The sequence below is a fragment of the Aegilops tauschii genome, chromosome 7, assembly GCF_002575655.3.
Source record: "Aegilops tauschii subsp. strangulata cultivar AL8/78 chromosome 7, Aet v6.0, whole genome shotgun sequence".
NCBI classification, from domain to species: domain Eukaryota; kingdom Viridiplantae; phylum Streptophyta; class Magnoliopsida; order Poales; family Poaceae; genus Aegilops; species Aegilops tauschii.
In genome coordinates, this window is record NC_053041.3 from 152,824,628 (window position 1) to 152,848,613 (window position 23,986).

Here is a 23,986-nt window from a genome sequence, read left to right on the forward strand (position 1 = left end):
CTTCAACTCATCAAAGTCAAGCGCATTTGCAAGACATAATGTGACCGCAACCGGGGGTCGGGAGGAGAATTGTCGGCGCTGGCGAAGTCTTTTTCATTTTAATTATTTTGTTGTAGTTACAACGGCCCCAACCCGATGTAATTGCAACTCATCACACCCAAGCACAACTGCAAGATCTATAATGTGACTGCAACCGAGGGGGTCAGGGGGAGGGTCGTCCTCGCCGATGAAGTTTTTCTCTCTTTAAAAAAATTATAGTAGGTGCAGACAACCCAAACTCGATTGCAACTGCAACTCATCACACCCAAGTGCAACTACAAGACATATAATGTGACCGCAACCGGGGGTCGGGGGGAGGGTTGTCGGTACCGACGAAGTCTTTCATTTTAGTTTTTTATAGTTGCGGCCGCCCCAACTCGAGTGCAACTGCAACTCATCACACGCAAAGCAACTGCAAGACGTATAATGTGACCGTAACTAGGGGTCGGAGGGAGGTTTGTCGGCGTCGACGAAGTCTTTTCATTAAAAAAAATTAGTAGTTGCAGCCGCTTCAACCTGAGTGCAACTGCAGCTCGTCACTCCCAAGTGCAACTGCAAAACATATAATGTGGCCGCAACTGGGGGTTGGGAGGAGGTTTGTCAGTGCCAGTGAAGTCTTCTCATTTATTTTTTTGTTGTATTAGTTGCAACCGCCCCACCCAACCGCAACTGCAAGACGTATAATATGACCGCAATCAGGGGTCGGGGGCAACAAAGTTTTTCTCTTTTTTATATTTTTTTGTTGTAGTTGTAGTCGCCCCAACCTGCAAATGCAACTTTTTCCAAGTACATGGTGAATACATGGTGTCAAACTCTTTCCAAATACTTGGTGCACTTTTTTGATACCTGACATTTTCTAAAAAATACACGGTGAATATATTTATGCAATAAACTTTTTTATGTACTTACATATTTCCGTATTTTTCACAGTATGTTTTTCCTTTTCCAGCTGTTTAGCATTTCCTTTTTAGAAGATTTGTTTGAAAAAAGTTAATAATATCTGGCACAAAACCAGGCACGACCCATGGCGGAGGCTCCTCCTAGCGATTGCTGTTGAACAAAAAAACTAAAGACAACAATGGGAAAACGCTCACAAAACCAGGGTACGGGCTTAGCTGCTCCATGTTTCTAGGCTCCCTCGTCAACGTCAAACAATAAAGAACTTTTGTCGTTGTACACGGGCCCAAGAAAAAAAACTAAAATAGGCTCACAAGTCACAACCCACAGACAACCGCACAGACAAACAAACTAAAGTAGCCCACACGAAGGCACGATGATCAGCCCGCCAACATTGGCCCATTAACAAACAAACTATGGTTCGGCCTGAAACAAAAACGACATGGAACAACAAACAGTGATGTCATCTACACGTCGATCATTTTAAATATCATCTAGATGAGTTTTAGGCACTCCCTATAATGATAGCTTGTTGACATCCGAACGCAATATGTTCGAGATGCTTTGTACTTTCACTGAACTTTGACAATAAATTTGAATCAGGGTTTGATCCCAGGATCTCCTCGTTCCAGCGTAGCGCTACTAGCCATCAACTTACGCTAGTAGGGGGCTACCAACTTAAGGAAAAGAGTCGGCTTACCACTGCCTTTCCCTTTTTTTATTTGTTTTCCTGGTTTGTCATCGCTTTTTCTTTGTTTCTTATTTTTACTAGTTTATTTTCTCCTTTTCTTTCCCTTTTCTTTGTTTTTCTCCGGTTCTTTGTTTCTTTCTTGGTTTTCAATGGTTTTTCTTTTCTTTTCCTTCATTTTTTTGGTTTGTTTGTTTCTTTCTCGTTTTCATTTGTTTTTCTTTTGTTTAACCTCGGGTTTTCATTGTTATTTTACATACACTTTCGGTATATATCTAATACATGATTAACATGTTTCAAATACAAGTTTAAGATTTTTTAAATACATGGTTAACTTTTTTTCTATACACCTTTTTAACAACTTTTAAATGCTTGATTACAATTTTCAAATACAAGATTAAAATTTTCTGGATACATTATCAACGTTTTTTCTATACATTCTAAGCATTTTTCTAAATGCTTGATTAAAATTTTCAATACATGGTCAACATTTTTTCTATACACATTTAACATTTTTAAATCCTTGACTAACTTTAAAAAATATATTTGTTAACATTTTTTAAATGCTTGATTATTTTTTAAATACATGATTATTTTTTAGCATTTTTTGATACATGTTACATTTTCATCTTACACGCTTAACATTTTTCAAATGCTTGATTAACATTTTTATAATACTTGTTTTTTTTCAAATGCTAGATTTAAATAAGTGATAAAAAATCATACATTTTTCGTATACTTGATAAACATTTTATCTATACACATTTAACATTTTTCAAATGCTTGGTTAATATTTTTTAATTATTTTATTTAGAGTGTTTTTGCAATATCTATATATATTTAGAATATTTGAAAATATTAACAAAATTTAAAAATAAAGGGAAAAAATGAAAATAGAAAACGTGGAAAAAATGAGGCTGTGGCCTCGCGTGCGCCTGGTCCAGCTCATCTGTGGTCCCCTTCACAAGAGGGTTGCCTAGGTCTCGCTTTAAGCTAGACATAGGGGCACCCCAAGGAGGGAGCCAGGGATCAATTCCTTTCTAGTCAGTTTGTGCACGTCGAAAAAGAAGAACTGATTGTTCCTTCTGATTCGTTCCTTGGTTAGTATGTGCACGTCGAGAAAAAATGAACTGGTTGTGGCCGCCGAAGCATCGCTTCTTCGCGACTGTGCGTTCGGTGTTCCTTTTTCATTTTTTGCTAAATCGTTTTACCTTGCTAATTTAGATCGCTCGTCGATTTCAATTCCCTGGCTGCCCTCGCAACCCCGCTTTGCTCTCTGTCCATTGACGGTTCGACCATTCGAGGTACATCATAGTTATGTTTTGGTTCCTAGTCTCCTAAATGAATAGCCGGCACATCAGCACCGTCTTAACATCCCCTTCACGCGAAGTTTAAAAAGAAAATCTCAAAGAAATATTATGTCTTAAGAGTGTGATGTTTTATTAGTATGTGAAATTTCAAAGTTCAAATACATTTACCATTTACGAGGTAAAAAAAGACAAAAGCAACAATGAATAGTGTCAAACAGTAAACGTCACAATTCATGACATAATTTGTTTTTCATAGCTCGTAAATGGTACTACCGTGTTTTTACTTAAAATTTCACATGCCAATAGACATCAACGTCTTAATAGTGGTCTCTTAAGAGTTAAGATAGATGCATGACCTGGCTTGCTGTTCTCTCAAACTCGAAAATTTCATATCCAGGACACGTACATGCATCTATTCTCCATCACATTCCTTGGACACCATCATCCTAATCTGGTTACAATCCAAGCACACATAATATTAAGACAACACACACGACAGCGCCCATGCATGTGGAAGCGTACGCATTTTGGTGAGTGGCGTCGCGCTAGCTGGAGGTGGTGTTGGCAACGACGGTGATGTTGAGCCTCCTGAGCGTCTCGAGGGCGATGAGCTCGTTGGCCCTGTCGGTGGGGTGGTACTCGTCCCAGAACACGTACTTGCTGCGGTCCTTGCAAAGCGTGGAGAGCGGGGTGCACGTCAGCGTCGGCCGCACCTTCCCGAGAGTGCAGCAGGGCGCGTGGGAGTTGTTGAAGCCGTGCATGTAGGGCCGGTCGATGATGTCCTGGAAGTAGTCGTAGACGTCCCCGAACTGGAACGTCGCGTTGGGCAGCGACGCCGCCAGCTGCTTGATCACCGCGCCGGCCTGCTTGTTGAAGCTGAGGGCGAGCTTGTTGGTGGACTCCTTTTTTTTTGAGAAATACTTGTTGGTGGACTCCTGGCACGCCGTGGAGGACCTCTGCAGGAGCCGCTGCAGCGGGATGCAGCCCATGGGCCCTAGCCCGAAGAAGGTGACCCGGCGCGCGCCCAGCCCGTGCAGGAGCCGGAGCTGGGCCTCCAGGGTGGTGACCATGTACTTGACGAAGGTCTCGCCGTTGTAGGTCCACGAGTCGGAGTAGACGGGGAGCAGGTAGTTGTTGATGAAGTCGTTGGCGCCCATGGCCACCACGTAGTATGCCTCGCCGAACAGCTTGACCGCCGCCGCCCGCCCGATCTTCTCCCGCATGAAGGCCTGCGTCCCCTGGAACAGCTCGATCTGCTTGTACAGCGAGAACCTCTGGATCTGCAAATGCATTGTCAGATGATCGAACCGGAGCGTCTCTTAAGAGTTAAGATAGATGCATGATCCTGGCTTGCTGTTCTCTCAGACACAAAAAATTTCATATCCAGGGAGCGTGTACATGCATCTATTCTCCATCCCATTCCATGGACAAAATCGTCCCAAATTGGTTACAATCGACGGAAGCAGACACATAATTAAGATCACACACAGCACGCAGCACCCATGCATGTGAAAGCATATGCATTTTGGTGAGCGGCGTGCGTGTCAGGCAGGCAGGCTAGGTGGAGGTGGTGTTGGCGACGACGGTGATGTTGAGCCTCTTGAGCGTCTCGAGGGCGATGAGCTCGTTGGCCCTGTCGGTGGGTGGTACTCGTCCCAGAACACGTACTTGCTGCGGTCCTTGCAGAGCGTGGAGAGCGGGGTGCACGTCAGCGTCGGCCGCACCTTCCCGAGAGTGCAGCAGGGCGCGTGGGATTTGTTGAAGCCGTGCATGTAGGGCCGGTCGATGGTGTCCTGGAAGTAGTCGTAGACGTCCCCGAACTGGAACGTCGCGTTGGGCAGCGACGCCGCCAGCTGCTTGATCACCGCGCCGGCCTGCTTGTTGAAGCTGAGGGCGAGCTTGTTGGTGGACTCCTGGCACGCCGTGGAGGACCTCTGCAGGAGCCGCTGCAGCGGGATGCAGCCCATGGGCCCTAGCCCGAAGAAGGTGACTCGGCGCGCCCCAGCCCGTGCAGGAGCCGGAGCTGGGCCTCCAGGGTGGTGACCATGTACTTGACGAAGGTCTCGCCGTTGTAGGTCCACGAGTCGGAGTAGACGGGGAGCAGGTAGTTGTTGTTGAAGTCGTTGGCGCCCATGGCCACCACGTAGTATGCCTCGCCGAACAGCTTGTCCGCCGCCGCCCGCTCGATCTTCTCCCGCATGAAGGCCTGCGTCCCCTGGAACAGCTCGATCTGCTTGTACAGCGAGAACCTCTGGATCTGCAAATGCATTGTCAGATGATCGAACCGGAGCGTCTCTTAAGAGTTAAGATAGATGCATGATCCTGGCTTGCTGTTCTCTCAGACACAAAAAATTTCATATCCAGGGAGCGTGTACATGCATCTATTCTCCATCCCATTCCATGGACAAAATCGTCCCAAATTGGTTACAATCGACGGAAGCAGACACATAATTAAGATCACACACAGCACGCAGCACCCATGCATGTGAAAGCATATGCATTTTGGTGAGCGGCGTGCGTGTCAGGCAGGCAGGCTAGGTGGAGGTGGTGTTGGCGACGACGGTGATGTTGAGCCTCTTGAGCGTCTCGAGGGCGATGAGCTCGTTGGCCCTGTCGGTGGGGTGGTACTCGTCCCAGAACACGTACTTGCTGCGGTCCTTGCAGAGCGTGGAGAGCGGGGTGCACGTCAGCGTCGGCCGCACCTTCCCGAGAGTGCAGCAGGGCGCGTGGGATTTGTTGAAGCCGTGCATGTAGGGCCGGTCGATGGTGTCCTGGAAGTAGTCGTAGACGTCCCCGAACTGGAACGTCGCGTTGGGCAGCGACGCCGCCAGCTGCTTGATCACCGCGCCGGCCTGCTTGTTGAAGCTGAGGGCGAGCTTGTTGGTGGACTCCTGGCACGCCGTGGAGGACCTCTGCAGGAGCCGCTGCAGCGGGATGCAGCCCATGGGCCCTAGCCCGAAGAAGGTGACTCGGCGCGCCCCAGCCCGTGCAGGAGCCGGAGCTGGGCCTCCAGGGTGGTGACCATGTACTTGACGAAGGTCTCGCCGTTGTAGGTCCACGAGTCGGAGTGGACGGGGAGCAGGTAGTTGTTGATGAAGTCGTTGGCGCCCATGGCCACCATGTAGTATGCCTCGCCGAACAGCTTGTCCGCCGCCGCCCGCCCGATCTTCTCCCGCATGAAGGCCTGCGTCCCCTGGAACAGCTCGATCTGCTTGTACAGCGAGAACCTCTGGATCTGCAAATGCATTGTCAGATGATCGAACCGGAGCGTCTCTTAAGAGTTAAGATAGATGCATGATCCTGGCTTGCTGTTCTCTCAGACACAAAAAATTTCATATCCAGGGCGCGTGTACATGCATCTATTCTCCATCCCATCCCTTGAACAAAATCGTCCCAAATTGGTTACAATCGACGGAAGCAGACACATAATTAAGACCACACACAGCACGCAGCACCCATGCATGTGAAGCGTATGCATTTTGGTGAGCGGCGTGCGTGTCAGGCAGGCAGGCTAGGTGGAGGTGGTGTTGGCGACGACGGTGATGTTGAGCCTCTTGAGCGTCTCGAGGGCGATGAGCTCGTTGGCCCTGTCGGTGGGGTGGTACTCGTCCCAGAACACGTACTTGCTGCGGTCCTTGCAGAGCGTGGAGAGCGGGGTGCACGTCAGCGTCGGCCGCACCTTTCCGAGAGTGCAGCAGGGCGCGTGGGAGTTGTTGAAGCCGTGTACGTAGGGCCGGTCGATGATGTCCTGGAAGTAGTCGTAGACGTCCCCGAACTGGAACGTCGCGTTGGGCAGCGACGCCGCCAGCTGCTTGATCACCGCGCCGGCCTGCTTGTTGAAGCTGAGGGCGAGCTTGTTGGTGGACTCCTGGCACGCCGTGGAGGACCTCTGCAGGAGCCGCTGCAGCGGGATGCAGCCCATGGGCCCTAGCCCGAAGAAGGTGACCCGGCGCGCGCCCAGCCCGTGCAGGAGCCGGAGCTGGGCCTCCAGGGTGGTGACCATGTACTTGACGAAGGTCTCGCCATTGTAGGTCCACGAGTCGGAGTAGACGGGGAGCAGGTAATTGTTGATGAAGTCGTTGGCGCCCATGGCCACCACGTAGTATGCCTCGCCGAACAGCTTGTCCGCCGCCGCCCGCCCGATCTTCTCCCGCATGAAGGCCTGCGTCCCCTGAAACAGCTCGATCTGCTTGTACAGCGAGAACCTTTGGATCTGCAAATGCATTGTGAGATGATGGAACCGGAGCGTTATCTCATGATACCATGGTGCCTACGAGAAGTTGGTGAAGTGATGGATGGGTGTCTTACGAAGAGGGACGAGGTCTCGTTGAGGATGCCGCCGCCGCCGGACGCGTAGTTGAGGCCGCTCTTGGCGATGACGGTCTCGTCCACCGACGGGTCCAGGAAGGCCGGCGGCCGCGGGAGGCCCATCTTGTCGCCGATGATGTCCGCGACGGTGCGGCCGTTGCAGAACCTGCCGTTGGGCATGCCGCTGCCGAAGTCGATGCCGTACCAAGGCAGCGCGGCGCGCGCGAGGCTCTTGGTCAGGTAGTTGTTGTTGCCCACGTCCGACAGCGAGTCGCCGAAGATGAACTGCACCACGTCGCCGTGGGCGAGGCCCAGGAGCAGGGCCAGTGCCAGAGCAATGCCCAGCGGCTTCCTCTCACAACCCATCTCGATCTCACGTGCTAGTTCAGGCCTCTTACTCTACTAATTAAGTCCTGGTTGATCAGGAATGGACTGGATTTGCATATATAGATGGGGATGTGCGGCCGGGGAGTTGGGGATGGATGCACCTACCTACCTGCGAAGCGTGGGGAGGGGAACTTTTCAGCAAGCTTAATTCGGTGGCAAGCGGAGGAGTTGGCCTAACCTGGTCGTTTACTGATGTGGCGGATGTCAGCCGGCGGCAGGTGATCCTCCTCGCATACAAAAATATTTTTGGGGTGATTGCCAGGCGTCAGCCGTCTGAAAACACAGAAAAACCCGCCATTTTCCCGACCGTAAAGGTGACATATGTTACGGTCTTCAACCGTCCGATCCATGCATTAAAAAACTCCTACATAGTACTCCCTCCATTTCGAAATATTTGTCTTTCTAGACATTTCAAATGGACTACAACATACGGATGTATGTGGACATATTTGAGAGTACAGATTCACTCATTTTACTCCGTATATAGTCACTTGATGAAATCTCTAGAAAGACAAATATTTAGGAACAGATGAAGTACATTGTTAAAGACAAGCACATCTGCTTGTGCGTTGCAACGATAGAATTAGAACCCTGTTTAAAAAAAAACCTAAATACTTAAAAGTGCAGCTGCACTTTTTTGGGCTCCCGAGCGCACGCTCATGGACCGAACGATGCAACAAACTGATTCCAGATTTGGTAAATTGTCCACCCACTTATTCTATACATGGAAAGATTCTTCAACTATAGTGCGCTGATTTTTCTTCACCTCGTCAGACCAACCGTGTCAACTCAATGATGACGTGACGTGCATTAATTCTGGTACAAGAAAAATAAAGAAACTATAACTTTCACGCTGCGTGTCGGAATGATTCCGTTTTCACCGCTGGATTCCTTGTGACGAGCTCTTCAAAACTAGATCCCGTATGAATATGTTTTGATGATTGTTTTTAAAAAGCAACTTTGATGCTAGATGAGGCAAGTTTAGTGCTAAATATGAGCAACTCCGATGCTAGAAGAATTGCACCATGTGTATAAGTGAATTCACCTAGTAGCCTCCTACTTAGTTGTGTGTAATAGGTAATAGGTGGTTACATACTTCGTTGCCTACCATACTGTGAAAGTTGCTGACCGCAAAGTGGGAAGTTGTTTAACATGGTTTCTTAGTTGTCTGCCTCAGAAACCAAGTTACCTACATCGCTACGAAGTTTTCCACGGGTGATCCGCAATTGCCTAAAATACTATGAAAGTTGTCCATTAGGGGACCTAAGTTGCCAACGCTACTGAGCGCATGTTGTTGGCTAGTCAGGTCGCGGTGTTAGATGAGAAGTTGCATAGGGGGTTATCAGAAATTTCATAGCGAGGCGGATCAGACAATTGCCTATAAACCTAAGCAAATTCTTATTTTTTGGTCGAGTTGCCTGCAAAAATCATTGAAATCTTCAAATATAATGATGGAAAACACACACGAGTTGGCTAGTCAAGTCGCGACGAGCTTTTCAAAACTAAACTCCACATGAATGTGTTTCTTTAATATTTTTAGAAGCAACTTTGATGCTAGATGAGGCAACTTTAATGCTAAACAGAAGCAACTTCACTCCATTAAAAACAACTAATTAGCAACAATAAGCATCTAACTAATGATACAAAACAACTAACAAAGGTAGATAACATCACAACTTTCCTTCTACAAGAGGCAACTTCAGTGCTAAAAGCAGGCAACTTCACTACATTATGTGTCCCAGCTAATTTTGTCTAATTTTCTCCTAACTTCCTCGCCCGTACCTCTAAGTTGCCTATTGTTCATGCTAGTATGTCGTTGTTTCTAAATTTCCTATAATACTATGAAGTCATCTACCAGTGATGCTCTTGTGTCTACTATTGCTAGTTATGGTAGGCAACATGATGGTGAATCTTGGCCACTTCAGAGTGTTTGTAGGCAACTTAGAAAATAATGATAAATAACTTCATAGTATTGTAGGCAACTATTTTGAAAAGTTAGGCAACTGTGCAGCAATTGTAGGTAACTAATTACCAATAGCAGACAACTTTGCATCAATGGTAGGCAATCTATAGCATGTATAGGCAATTGAACATCAAGTGTAGGAACTGACCATCAATAATAGGCAATTGAGCAGTCATGATACACAATTGACATAATGTTAACAAAATTCACAGATACACACAGTGCAGTGAAATTTCTTTGTATGTAGCACTAAAGTTGCCTTATGTTTTGTGTGTTTTTTCTCAGTTTTTACACAAACCAACCTAATAGTCATTCCTACTAGGCCAAAAAGAAAAGTTGCTTTCCTATAGCACTATAGTTTCCTCCATCGCACACAAAGTTGCCCTTGAAAAAGAGTTTGACGAAACCTACTCATATAGGATCTAGTTTTGAAGAACTCGTCTTGAGAAACCTGACGGTGAAAACGGAATTGAATTTCGATGCTTGAATCAAAAGTTATGGCTTTTACAAGTTTTTAAACCCCTAAATAAATGCACGTGGGACATGATTTAGGCTGATTCCATCGATAGCCATGTGCGTACGGGGTGTGGCCAAACAATTTCCTTTTCTAGTGTAGACAGTTGAACATAAGGACATGTAATTACTATATACGGTTGTGCGCTTCAGGCAACAAACGAGTGCCCCTGCGCTTGATACGTCTCCAACGTATCTATAATTTTTTATTGTTCCATGCTATTATATATTCTGTTTTGGTTGTTTAATGGGTTTATTTATACACTTTCATATTATTTTAGGACTAACCTATTAACCGGAGGCCCAACCCAAATTGCTGTTTTTTTTGCCTATTTCAGTGTTTCGCAGAAAAAGAATATCAAACGGAGTCCAAACGGAATGAAACCTTCGGGAGCGTGATTTTTGGAACAATCGTGATCCAGAGGACTTGGAGTGGACGTCAAGCAACCAACGAGGAGGCCACGAGGGAGGGGGGGCGCGCCCTCCACCCTCGTGGGCCCCTCGTGGCTCCACCGACCTACTTCTTCCTCCTATATATACCTACGTACCCCCAAACCATCTAGGAGCACCACGAAAACCGAATTCCACCGCCGCAACCTTCTGTACCCGTGAGATCCCATCTTGGGGCCTTTTCCGGCGTCCTGCCGGAGGGGGCATTGATCACGGAGGGCTTCTACATCAACACCATAGCCTCTCCGATGATGTGTGAGTAGTTTACCTCAGACCTTCGGGTCCATAGTTATTAGCTAGATGGCTTCTTATCTCTCTTTGGATCTCAATACAAAGTTCTCCTCGATTCTCTTGGAGATCTATTCGATGTAATCTTCTTTTGCGGTGTGTTTGTCGAGATCCGATGAATTGTGGGTTTATGATCAAGATTATCTATGAACAATATTTGAATCTTCTCTGAATTCTTTTATGTATGATTGGTTATCTTTGCAAGTCTCTTCGAATTATCAGTTTGGCTTGGCCTACTAGATTGATCTTTCTTGCAATGGGAGAAGTGCTTAGCTTTGGGTTCAATCTTGCGGTGCTCGATCCCAGTGACAGTAGGGGAAACGACACGTATTGTATTATTGCCATCGAGGATAAAAAGACGGGGTTTATATCATATTGCATGAGTTTATCCCTCTACATCATGTCATCTTGCTTAAAGCGTTACTCCGTTCTTATGAACTTAATACTCTAGATGCATGCTGGATAGCGGTCGATGTGTGGAGTAATAGTAGTAGATGCAGGCAGGAGTCGGTCTACTTGTCACGGACGTTATGCCTATATACATGATCATACCTAGATATTCTCATAACTATGCTCAATTCTATCAATTGCTCGACAGCAATTTGTTCACCCACCGTAATACTTATGCTATCTTGAGAGAAGCCACTAGTGAAACCTATGGCCCCCGGGTCTATTCTCCATCATATTAATCTTCCGTCAACAAGCTATTTCTATCTCTGTTTACTTTGCAATCTTTACTTTTAATCTTTATCATAAAAATACCAAAAATATTATCTTATCATCTCTATCAGATCTCACTTTTGCAAGTGGCAGTGAAGGGATTGACAACCCCTTTATCGCGTTGGTTGCAAGGTTCTTATTTGTTTGTGTAGGTGCAAGGGACTTGAGCGTGGCCTCCTACTGGATTGATACATTGGTTCTCAAAAACTGAGGGAAATACTTACGCTACTTTGCTGCATCACCCTTTCCTCTTCAAGGGAAAACCAACGCAGTGCTCAAGAGGTAGCAAGAAGGATTTTCGGCGCCGTTGCCGGGGAGTCTATGCACAAGTCAAGACATACCAAGTACCCATCACAAACTCTTATCCCTCGCATTACATTATTTGCCATTTGCCTCTCGTTTTCCTCTCCCCCACTTCACCTTTGCCGTTTTATTTGCCCCTCTTCCGTTCGTCTCTTTCGTTTGCTTGTGTTGCCATGTGCCTTCTGTGTGCTTGCATCTTTGCTTGCTAAAAATCTATTGATATGGATCCACTTAAAGTGTTCTACTTGGATCATCTTCGATCCTTATGCGCTCGTGCTGAAACCCCAACTAGCCTAGTTGATGGGAAATCTTTAGATGAGCATGCTCATTTTGTGCATCACCGTTTGTCTGAAAAAGGGAGACTCTTATGAGATCAAATAAACAGACTGCTGTGTTATGCTTGGAATCTTTGTGAAATTTGTGATATTACTTGTTGCTCTAAGAACCCTAAAAAACACCTCCCCTACCTATGTGAGTTTAATGAAAATAAAATCTTATCTTCTTATGCAAAGGGTGTTTATAGTTACTATGATATCGAACAAATTGAAGAATTTGTTGCTTTTATGGGTGCTTATGAAGTTGCTTCTTTGATTGAAAAGTATGATATTACTCTTAACGAATCTGAAAATTTTGACATACTTGAATATTGCTATGAAAACTATGCTCATAATGTCTATGTCAAAGAATTTTTTGAAAGAATGACCGTTTCTTCTAAAGAAAATAATGATATGCATGAATCTATAGATAAAGATGATTCCGATGATTTGATTGAAATATCCCTTGATGAACATGATGCTTGCTATTCTTATGGCCATGATGCCAATATTTATAAAGATGAATTTGCTATAGTTCCTTATGTTAAACATGAGATCGTTGCTATTGCACCCATACTTGATAATTCCTCCGATGAAAAGCATGATTGCAATGATTTTACTATAAATTCTCTTGATGTCAATTGTGATAATAATATGCAAAACCCTAAGCTTGGGGATGCTAGTTTTGCTATGACTACTATTTGTTGCAATGATCATGATTGGGGTGATTCTTCTTGTGATCTTGAAAATTTATTTAAGCCCCATGATGAATACGAGATTGATAATAGTGTTTGCAATATTATTGAAAGTGGGTTTGGAAGAGTGTCAACTTTAGATCCCACATATTTGGAGAATGTTCAATCTTATGGTATTTTTGATAAAAGTGGGTTTGGAGAAGTCATGACTTCAGTTAATGTTCATCCCACTATTTTGGAAGAATGTCAACTTTGCATGCATGTGGATCATGTTGAGAATATGTTATATGATAGCTATTTTGTTGAATTTGCCTGTGATCCTACATGTAATTATTATGAGAGAGGAAAATATGGTTGTAGAAATCTTTATCTTACTAAATTACCTCTCGTCATGTTGAGATTGCTATTGTTTCTTTCCACTTTCTTGCATATGCTAGTTTTTGCTTGTCTTGATAATTTGTTTGCTTATAAAATGCCTATGCATAGAAAGTATGTTAGACTTAGATGTGTTTATCACGTGTTCTTTGATGCTCTCTTTGTGCTTCAATTCTTGTCTTTTATGTGAGCATCATTGAATTTATCAATGCCTAGCTAGGGGTGTTAAACGATAGCGCTTGTTGGGAGGCAACCCAATTTTATTTTTATTTTTTTGCTTTTTGGTTCTTTTTAGGAATAAATAATCCATCTATCTTCTGTTTAGATGTGGTTTTGTGTTTTAATTAGTGTTTGTGCCAAGTTAAACCTATAGGATCTTCTTGGATGATAGTTATTTGATCTTGCTGAAAATTCCAGAAACTTTCTGTTCATGAAAACAATTGTTAGAAATTACCAGAACGTGATATAATACTGATTCCAATTGCAGCAGATCAACAAACAAATTATCTAGGTCGTCCTATTTTGGTAGAATTTTTAGAGTTCCAGAAGTTTGCGTTAGTTACAGATTACTAGAGACTGTTCTATTTTTGACAGATTCTGTTTTTCGCGTGTTGTTTGCTTATTTTAATGAATCTATGGCTAGTAATGGAGTTTATGAACCATAGAAAAGTTGGAATACAGTAGGTTTAACACCAATATAAATACAGAATGAGTTCATTACAGCACCTTGAAGTGGTGTTTTGTTTTCTTTCGCTAACGGAACTCATGAGATTTTCTGTTAAGTTTTGTGTTGTGAAGTTCTCAAGTTTTGGGTAAAGATTTGATGGATTATGGAACAAGGATTGGCAAGAGCCTAAGCTTGGGGATGCCCATGGCACCCCAAGGTAAAATTCAAGGATAACCAAAAGCTTAAGCTTGGGTATGCCCCGGAAGGCATCCCCTCTTTCGTCTTCGTCCATCGGTAACTTTACTTGGAGCTATATTTTTATTCACCACATGATATGTGTTTTGCTTGGAGCGTCTTGTATGATTTGAGTCTTTGCTTTTTAGTTTGTCACAATCATCCTCGCTGTACACACCTTTTGAGAGAGACACATGATTCAGAATTTGTTAGAATACTCTATGTGCTTCACTTATATCTTTTGAGCTATATAGTTTTTGCTCTAGTGCTTCACTTATATCTTTTAGAGCACGGTGGTGGTTGTATTTTATAGCACTACAAAAAAATACACTTCCGTGATGATACGTGTTTGTCACAGTAGGTCGCATTTTTTGTCATGCATGTACATCCATGACAATTTTATGACAGAATCAAGATAGTCATACCTGTGCTGTCGTAGAAGTGTTCCATGACATTACCAAAATTATCATCACGGAAGTGTCCACTTCCATGACGATAAATCGCGCGTCACAGAAGTGCTTTCGTTAAGGGTGACCGACACGTGGCATCCACCGTAACGGAACGCCGTTAAGCTATCGGGTCCAGTTTTGGATCCGATAACCCGCTAACAGCCCCGACCAATAGGGATTTTCCACGTGTAAAATCATCATTGGCTGGAGGAAACACGTGTCGGCTCACCGTTGGGACAGATGTCATCCACTCATTGGAACGAAGGCGCCTATGATACGTCGACACGTGGCACGGCCGAACAGAGGCCCATTCCTGTGAAAAGGCCGGCCCGTTTGACTTGGTCAAAAGGTGGCGGGCCGGCCCACGGAAAGCCTGTTAACGACCTGTTCGCATATAGCCCACTTACAGCCCGCTAACCCAGGGCCCGTTATGACCTATCCGAATTAGGCCCAGTAGCGTCATCTGGGCCCTCCAATATGATTCCAGCCCATTTTAAGTTCCGACCCATGTATGGCCCATGACGTCTTTCAGCCCATATGAGGCCCTTTGTAACTCTTGGCCCATTAACGACCCGTGGTGAAACTGGCCCGTAATGAACAGTGTATCACTTTATACCCATTAACAGCCCATTAATCCATTGGGCCATTTGCAGCCCATGTTATCTTTCGGCCTTCTCAGGGCCCATTTATTCTTGGGCTCATTTCCAGCATTCGGTTACTTACGGCCCGTTACTGCCATTTTCTGCTTGTGGGCCAAATTCAGCCCGTGGTTACAGTCGGCCCGTTTGTGGCCCGTTAATACGTTGGACCGTTTTCATAGCGTCATCAAATACGGCCTATTAACGACGACCCGTTATGGTCGGCCCATGAACGGACGACTCCAACTCTAGCCCGTTTACGGCCATAATGCGGTCTATTTTTGGCCCATGTTTGGCCAATCCACCATACGGCCCGTCTAAGGCCCATTGATGATACGGCCCGTAGAAGGCCCATTGTTTCTATGGACCGTAGAAGGACCATTGTTTCTACGGCCCATAGGAAGCCTAGTGTCACTACAGTAAATATGTAGCCCATGGCCTGTTAAAGGAGGGAAACTACTATAGGTTTAGACCAGCTAATGGCCCAAGATGATTATAGGCCCATGTTTTGGCCCATATAAGTAACGGGCCGGCCTGAAGACCGACAACACTGAGATCCACTAAACCTCCCGGCCTAAATTACAGCATACCGACCAAAGAATAAACCTAGACTATACAACAAAGAAATTACGGCATATTACATCCACTGGGAATCAAAGTTCGCTACCGGTGATAATAAAGCGCAACATGACCGTGGATTACATACACTGGGCATCAAAGGTCGCCACCAGTGCATATAAACGCGCCGATAAGAGAATATACAAAACTGAGAGCACTTCAGAAGGCACTAGACCTGGCAAGCTCGGGCCCCGCAAGCAGCCGAGCAAGCTGATGAGACCTCAGTTGTGTCAACGATAGATGCTTCATCCCTAGCTGTATGGCACCATAGTGCGCAAGGCAGTCCCCTGACATCTTCATTACATCTTTGACTTCAAGTCGGAGCTGAGCTAAAGCAAGCCTTCCCGCTTTAAGTTGAGACTGAAGAAGTTGAACTGATTGAGGCAGCGACTGCACAGAGGTTGTCTCACACCTGCTGGTGAGTAGCTTCAACTCACTGTCTTCATCAAGACAGGACCTTGGGGTCATCTCGCTGTCCCCAAGATGGTTTGGCTCACTATCTTTCCTAAAGTTCTGCCTGGCATAAGAGATACGACTCTAAAAGAGAAACAAGGAGACACGTAACAGGTTTCACAATTATATAAGCAAATAAATGGATCTGTTCTGCATAAGGAACATGTTTTTACAACTACAGTTTAAAACTGGTAGTTGTTGCAAACATCCAATCAGATGTAAACAGCAGTGGAGGAAATGATGCCTATCCAAATCTATACTAGAACAAAGTTTGAAGGCTTGAGAAGGATGAACTTACATTACATGTTAACACAGGCTGGACAAAGCCCTTCTCCATGTTGATGGAAAGATAATTCAATAAATTCCCCAAAGAAAATTCTTTATAAGCGTTGCCATTATTCTACATTTTGCAAAGAGTAAATATAGATCAAATAATATTGGAAGAAATAGAGGATAATGAAGCTCAGGTGCAGACTGATGATACATAATCAAATAGCAATTAATTAAGTACAGCGTTACAAGGCAAAAGGTACTGACAAGAGGAATGCAGACATCAACGTGTGCAGTGGAATTGGCTTTATTCAACATTTTGGTAAGAGTAAATGTAGATATGATAATTTGGAGAAAGTGGAGGGCAGGGTAGATAAGATGCAGAGTAATGCTAGACAATCAACTATCTCGCGATGCATGTACAGTAATACCACCACCATCCGTTATTAGTTGTCGCTCAAATGGATGTATCTAGCACTATTAAGTTCTAAATACATCCAATTGATCAACAATTAATTCGATACAGAGGGAGCACATGACAACATGTACTTACATGAGCAATCCAAAACTTCATAACCATTGTGTTAATTCTAGATTTATCTAAGAGTAAATATAGATCTTATAATTTCAAGCAAAGGGAGGATAAAGAAGCGAACATTTACAGTGATGCTACATAATCAAACAACAATGAGTGTAAGTATGCTGACAAAGGGAAAGAGGTACTGACAAGAGCAATGCAGAGCCCAGTATTGTCGTGAGATCCTATGATCCTTTGAGCAAGGAGATTCATCTGAAATTAGTTTTCATACAAGAGAAAAGGTAACACACATGCAGAAATTTAGGAGTTCAAATTTTGAATTGATATCATAGACAGTACCTGACGCTGGGCTGTCAGCAGTTCTAATAGGGGTTTGGCCACTAGAGTAGGGGTAAAGTCTGTTACAGTTGGTCCTGTGTTTTCTGTGGCTGCTGATCTATCTGATTTAACAGGTATCACTACCTTTTCCAAATACCTAGTTTGTACTCCTTGAGGATCTCCAATCACCCTCTTCCTTTTAGACATCTATTACGAAAGAACAACATTTGACTGGAAAAACATAGTATGACGACACATGGAATAGGTACAGAAAATGGATAGGTATGGCATATACTCATATATGATGCTTAAACTAAGCAGATGGTGTAACAAAGTAGAAGTAATGCAAGAGGTCAGATGCAAAATATGTGCGACCAATACAACCTTGCCAAGTTAGAGCATGCACCTTGATGGGTGAATAAGATAGGCCATCCTCCACCATGCCAAGTTTGTTAGCCAGTGGATTGTTCCGCAATATTCCTCTCGTGCGCGCATTCTCATATTCATTTTGATAATGTTCAATACCTGACATGCATGAAAACATAAAAACAAGTGAGATTATCTTTGTAATGCTGAAGTGATTCTAATCCAATACTTCCTCCCTGTAAACCCCTTTGTGCTATCTCTGCAATTCTTCTAAGAGGTGCCATGCATGCTGTAATTTGGTGTGTGCATTAATATAATGTGGCCTACTACTCAAAATATGAGAGCTCCAGAAGTGATGATACTTCGCAGATGATAGCTTCAAGGCCCAGCCGCCTCTCCTCCTCCTCCCTCCCAACCCTAGCTGCCCCTCCTCCTCCCTAGCCGCCCCTCCTCCTCTTTCTTTCCTCGCCGCCGCCTGAGGCAGCCGCCGGGCAAGCCAGGGGCACCAAGGATGGTGGCGGCGGGGCCTCGGTTGCCCTGCCTCTGCATGGGGAATCCCAGATCTGGAGCGGCGGCTTCATTTGCAAGGCACGGCCGGCTAGCAGCCGTGCGGGCGGTGGATCTGGCGTCCCGGCCGCGCGGGCGGCGGGATCCGGTGGTCATTGGCGGCCGGCGGCGGTTTCTGCGGTGACCGGTGCACGCGATCTGGCGCCTCCCCTCCTCCCCTGTTTGGCGTGCGGGCCAACCTCGTCGGGCCGCGCTTCCTTGGGTCGCCGGTTCTGTACAGGAGGCGCTTGGTGGCGGGGATCTAGTTCGGGAGAAATCCCTGGTCGGCCATGGTTGGCCGCGTCGACGGCGACGCCTGAGGGCGCCGTTCCCCTCCTTGGAGGCGTCGGTAGGGACTGATCCCCTCACTTCCCCTTCCCCAAGGTGTCCCGGGCGAAAACCCTAACTTTGTTGGGCGGCGACGGTGCTCACAGCGCCGTTCCCTTCTTGAAGGCGCCGCTTTGGGAACCTTGGGGCTAGGTGGCGCTTGTGGGTGGTGGGCGACGGCAGTGGTGCGGCCCTATCCTAGCATGGATCTGCGTCTGTTGCTTGGAGATGGACTCACGTAGGTGGAGGTCGTCGTTTGGCATCATGGTGGCGTCGATGGCGGAGGCACCTACCAAGGTTGGCACCTCAATCTGCTCTGAAGATGGACTAGTGGAAGATGGCGGCGACGACACATGTGAGTGCGTCAGACCGGTTTGTGCCCCAGACCCGGTATGTGGCTCGGTCGGGGCCTCCGGCTTTAGATGTTAGGCTTAGGTGAGAGGTCTGGGTATTTGCCCCAGCTTGCACCCCTTCATCATATGGATTGGAGTAGCGGCAGATGTTGCCAAGATGGCGGATTCAGGCATATTGTTGTACTACTTTGTAAGGTCCTCGAGAATAATCAATAAAATGGCCGTATGCATCTCCCAGATGCAGAGGCCCGGGGTCATCCTCCTTTTCTAAAAAAAGATGATAGCTTCAACATATAGTAAAGAAGAACAAGTCGACCTGACCTGACAGATTCAAAATATACTAAGGGAGAATAACTCGACCTGACCAGTCGACCGCAAGAGAAGAGGATCATCTTAAGGAAGAGCAGAAGAGCAAGCAGATTGAAGATATTACAAGTCTTTCTATACAATGTCGGTTGGCCACCCATGATGAACCAGAGCGCACAGAGAAATACTATTCCTTCCGGTCTCTCCATATGTGGCTCACATGCATTTCGAAACTAAAGTAGGAACATTTAGCTAACCAATTAAACATCTCTCAGTTTTACTAATATCAGCACAATATCAGATTTGAATTTGTATAAGCTTGTTTAGCTCGATGGGTGGAGCAGTGCTATTACGACACGAACCACGTAGGCCGATCGTGGTCATCATAAAATGGGAAAACCGTAAGCATGATGAGTATAGTGTTGACCGTGGCAGTGGGATGGCAGATCTGAAGCTGCAAACCGCGCAAAGGGTAGTTAGCAACCGATATTTGCTTTGAAATAACAACTAAGATTTGGTATGACAAGAAAGTATAGTCAACAAGTGACAAACAAATGCAATTCTGCTGTCTCTCTATATGTCGCGACATGCATTTGGAAACTCAAGTGGGACCTTTAGCTAACCAATTAAATGTGTTTGTTAACTAATACCAATATCATATCACAATCATATTTGAACAACTAAGCTTTGGAATTTTGAGTGTTGTGTTGTTTAGCTTGAAGGGTGGAGTAATGCTAGTATGACAGAAAGCACCTACGCAGATCATAGTAGAGTAGATAAAAGGGGAAAACCCTAAGCACCAAGAGTAAAATCAGGAAAGTGGAACTAGCTGGACCAGTGGGTGGCGCACATGCTTTTCGAAATGAATATAGGAACATTAGGTGACCAATTAAACGTTCTCTGTTTTAGTAATATGAGCATCATATCAGATTCGTATTTCAACACGTAAACTTGGAATTATGAGTGGCATGTTGTTTCGCTTGATGGGTTGAGGTCTTGAGGAGCAGTGCTAGCACGACACGAAGCAGTGAAGCACCTACGATGATGGTAGTGAATATAAAGGGGGGAAACCATAAGCTTTACGAGTATAGTGACCGTGACATGGCGGATCTGAAGGTGCAATCCGGACAAAGCTACTTCGCAACCAATGTTTGCATTCAACTAGCCACTACGATTTGGTACGGACAAGAAAAGTACAGTAAACAATTTAAGATGTATTTTCCGGGTGAGATCAATAACTTAAGCACATATGGAAGAGTACCACCTCTCTTGCGACGCCGTGTAGGCCCCTGCTAATACGTTGAGGGTGCTGCAGGTGCGATGGCTGTCGGCGGCGGGGAAGAAGACTTTAGATTGCAGACGACCGGGTTGGGGGATAAATCCTGTTGCCGTGGACGAGGCGGTCGTAGGAGCGGCAACGGCAAAGTGGACGACGGCGCCGATGAAGCGAGATGACGCGATGAAAGGATCCTGGTCCAGCGCCGTGGATGAGAGACGTCCATCTCTTGCAGTGGACGACGGGTAGGGGTAGCGGCTCCGGCAAGGTGGAGGATGTTGGGGATCGTTGCAGAAATTAATTTTTTTCTACGCATCACCAAGATCAATCTATGGAGCTTACTAGCAACGAGACGGGAGTGCATCTTCATACCTTTGAAGATCGCGATGCGGAAGCGTTGCAAGAACGCGGTCGGTGGAGTCGTACACGAAGCGATTCAGATCGCGACCGAATCCGATCTAAGCACCGAACAACGGTGCCTCCGCATTCAACACACGTGCAGCCCGGTGACGTCTCCCGCGCCTTGATCCATCAAGGAGAGAGGGAGAGGTTGGGGAAGACTCCGTCCAGCAGTAGCACGATGGCGTGGTGGTGGTGGAGGAGCGTGGCACTCCAGCAGGGCTTCGCCAAGCACTGCGAGAGACGAGGTGGGAGAGGGGTAGGGCTGCGCCAAGAGAGAGGGAGACTCGTGTCTCTGGCAGCCCCAAAACCCCCACTATATATAGGGGGAGGGGAGGGGCTGCGCCCCCATCTAGGGTTCCCCCCTAGGGGTGGCGGCTAGCCCTAGATGCATCTGGGGGGGGGGGGGTGGCCAGAGGGGGAGAGAGGGGGGGCGCACCCTAGGTGGGCCTTAGGCCCATCTGAGCCTAGGGTTTCCCCCTTCCCCCCTTCCCTGCGCCTTGGGCCTCTTGTGGGAGGCGCACCAGCCCACCTAGGGGCTGGTCCCTTCCCACACTTGGCCCACGCAGGCCTCCGGGGCTGGTGGCCCCTCCCGGTGGACCCCCGAACCCTTCCGGTGGTCCCTGTACGTTACCGATAACGCCCAGAACACTTTCGGTGTCCAAAACGGGACTTCCCATATATAAATCTTTACCTCCGGACCATTCCGGAACTCCTCGTGACGTCCGGGATCTCATCCGGGACTCCGAAAAACATTTGGTAACCACGCAAATCTATTCCCTATAACCCTAGCGTCATCGAACCTTAATTGTGTAGACCCAACGGGTTTGAGAACTATACAGACATGACCGAGACATCTCTCCAGCCAATAACCAACAGCGGGATCTGGATACCCATGTTGGCTCCCACATGTTCCACGATGATCTCATCGGATGAACCACGATGTCAAGGATTCAATCAATCCCGTATACGATTCCCTTTGTCTACCGGTATAGCACTTGCCCGAGATTCGATCGTCGGTATACCGATACCTTGTTCAATCTCGTTATGGCAAGTCTCTTTACTCATTCCATAACACATCATCCCGTGATCAACTCCTTGGTCACATTGTGCTCATTATGATGATGTCTTACCGAGTGGGCCCAGAGATACCTCTCCGTCATACGGAGTGACAAATCCCAGTCTCGATTCGTGCCAACCCAACAGATACTTTCGGGGATACCCGTAGTGTACCTTTATAGCCACCCAGTTATGTTGTGACGTTTGGCACACCCAAAGTACTCCTACGGTATCCGGGAGTTGCACAATCTCATGGTCTAGGGAAAAGATACTTGACATTAGAAAAGCTGTAGCAGACGAACTACACGATCTTGTGCTATGCTTAGGATTGGGTCTTGTCCATCAAATCATTCTCCTAATGATGTGATCCCGTTATCAATGACATCCAATGTCCATGGTCAGGAAACTGTAACCATATATTGATCAACGAGCTAGTCAACTAGAGGCTCACTAGGGACATGTTGTGGTCTATGTATTCACACATGTATTACGATTTCCGGATAACACAATTATGGCATGAACAATAGACAATTATCATGAACAAGGAAGTATAATAATAACTATTTTATTATTGCCTCTAGGGCATATTTCCAACAGTCTCCCACTTGCACTAGAGTCAATAATCTAGTTACATTGTGATGAGTCGAACACCCATAGAGTTCTGGTGTTGATCATGTTTTGCTTGTGGAAGAGGTTTAGTCAACGGATCTGCGACATTCAGGTCCGTATGCAGTTTACAAATCTCTATGTCTCCATCTTGAACATTTTCACGAATGGAGTTGAAACGACGCTTGATATGCCTGGTCTTCTTGTGAAACCTGGGCTCCTTGGCAAGGGAAATAGCTCCAGTGTTGTCACAGAAGAGAGTCATCGGGCCCGACGCATTGGGAATAACTCCTAGGTCGGTAATGAACTCCTTCATCCAGATTGCTTCATGTGCTGCCTCCGAGGCTGCCATGTACTCCGCTTCACATGTAGATCCCGCCACGACGCTTTGCTTGCAACTGCACCAGCTGACTGCCCCACCATTCAAAATATACACGTATCCGGTTTGTGACTTGGAGTCATCCAGATCTGTGTCGAAGCTAGCATCGACGTAACCCTTTACGACGAGCTCTTCGTCACCTCCATAAACGAGAAACATATCCTTAGTTCTTTTCAGGTACTTCAGGATATTCTTGACCGCTGACCAGTGTTCCATGCCGGGATTACTTTGGTACCTTCCTACCAAACTTATGGCAAGGTTTACATCAGGTCTGGTACATAGCATGGCATACATAATAGACCCTATGGCCGAGGCATAGGGGATGACACTCATCTTTTCTCTATCTTCTGCCGTGGTCGGGCATTGAGCCGTTGAAAGAACATGCGGTGCCCCCATGTTTGGTTTTGGTAATTGATGACAATCTCTATGGACTAATGGTTGCCTTGAGTTATATTTGAAGGATTTGTCCATAGGCATTTCTTGAAGTCCATGTGTTGGTTTCAAGGAGTTTATGTGGTGACCAAGGTGTTATTAAGGAATTATCCAAAGATTGGTCATGTGAGAGTTGAGCTTATTGCAAGCATGTCTTGAAGAAGAAGATTGTGTGATCATTCATGTTTACCTTCAAGACATCATCCAAATGAAGAGAGTTGGAAAGAGTCAAGGTTGATCAAGACTAAGTCAAGAGTGAATCAAGTTGATCAACACACAAAGCGCACAAGATGTATCGAGAGGGATCAAGCGATCCCATGGTGTGGTGAGCATTGTCAATTGTGCTTTGTGTACTAACCCATGATCTTCGTGAGAGTTCTTTGTGGGGTTAGGTTGCAGTGTGCAAGTTCAAGTGAAGCATCATGAAGAGATCAAATGCTTGAAGCTTGCCGTCCATTGTGGTGACAATGGACTTGTGAAGATGTTGCGGTGTGCAAGTTCA

The 23,986-nt window shown here is 46.0% G+C and overlaps 3 protein-coding genes and 1 pseudogene across 3 annotated transcripts; all 4 read right to left on the minus strand.

Moving 5' to 3' along the window:
• Nucleotides 1-3,479: 3,479 nt before the first annotated feature.
• Nucleotides 3,480-4,296, minus strand: LOC109760166 (GDSL esterase/lipase At1g74460-like). The gene has a single exon (XM_073505643.1). The coding sequence runs from the start codon at nucleotides 4,224-4,226 to the stop codon at nucleotides 3,480-3,482; it is 747 nt and encodes a 248-aa protein (XP_073361744.1). The 5' UTR covers nucleotides 4,227-4,296.
• A 195-nt stretch (nucleotides 4,297-4,491) lies between these two features.
• LOC141027958 (GDSL esterase/lipase At1g74460-like) lies at nucleotides 4,492-5,466 on the minus strand (annotated as a pseudogene).
• Nucleotides 5,467-5,468: 2 nt separating this feature from the next.
• Nucleotides 5,469-5,879, minus strand: LOC109760164 (GDSL esterase/lipase At1g74460-like). Its single transcript, XM_020318995.4, has one exon. It carries the CDS (start codon nucleotides 5,877-5,879, stop codon nucleotides 5,469-5,471), a length of 411 nt encoding a protein of 136 aa, XP_020174584.3.
• Nucleotides 5,880-6,180: 301 nt separating this feature from the next.
• LOC109760165 (GDSL esterase/lipase At1g74460) lies at nucleotides 6,181-7,666 on the minus strand. Its single transcript, XM_020318996.4, has 2 exons — nucleotides 7,243-7,666; nucleotides 6,181-7,147 (listed from the first exon to the last, which is right to left on the minus strand). Exons 1-2 carry the CDS (start codon nucleotides 7,606-7,608, stop codon nucleotides 6,446-6,448), a joined length of 1,068 nt encoding a protein of 355 aa, XP_020174585.1. The 5' UTR covers nucleotides 7,609-7,666; the 3' UTR covers nucleotides 6,181-6,445.
• Between the last annotated feature and the right edge of the window lie 16,320 nt (nucleotides 7,667-23,986).

Coding starts and splice junctions, on each gene's coding strand:
- LOC109760165 (XM_020318996.4), bottom strand. CDS start 7,608: ATGGGTTGTGAGAGGAAGCCGCTGGGCATTGCTCTGGCACTGGCCCTG. Junction 7,148..7,242: donor ACGAGACCTCGTCCCTCTTC/GTAAGACACCCA, acceptor ATGCATTTGCAG/ATCCAAAGGTTCTCGCTGTA.
- LOC109760166 (XM_073505643.1), bottom strand. CDS start 4,226: ATGCATTTGCAGATCCAGAGGTTCTCGCTGTACAAGCAGATCGAGCTG.
- LOC109760164 (XM_020318995.4), bottom strand. CDS start 5,879: ATGGGCTGCATCCCGCTGCAGCGGCTCCTGCAGAGGTCCTCCACGGCG.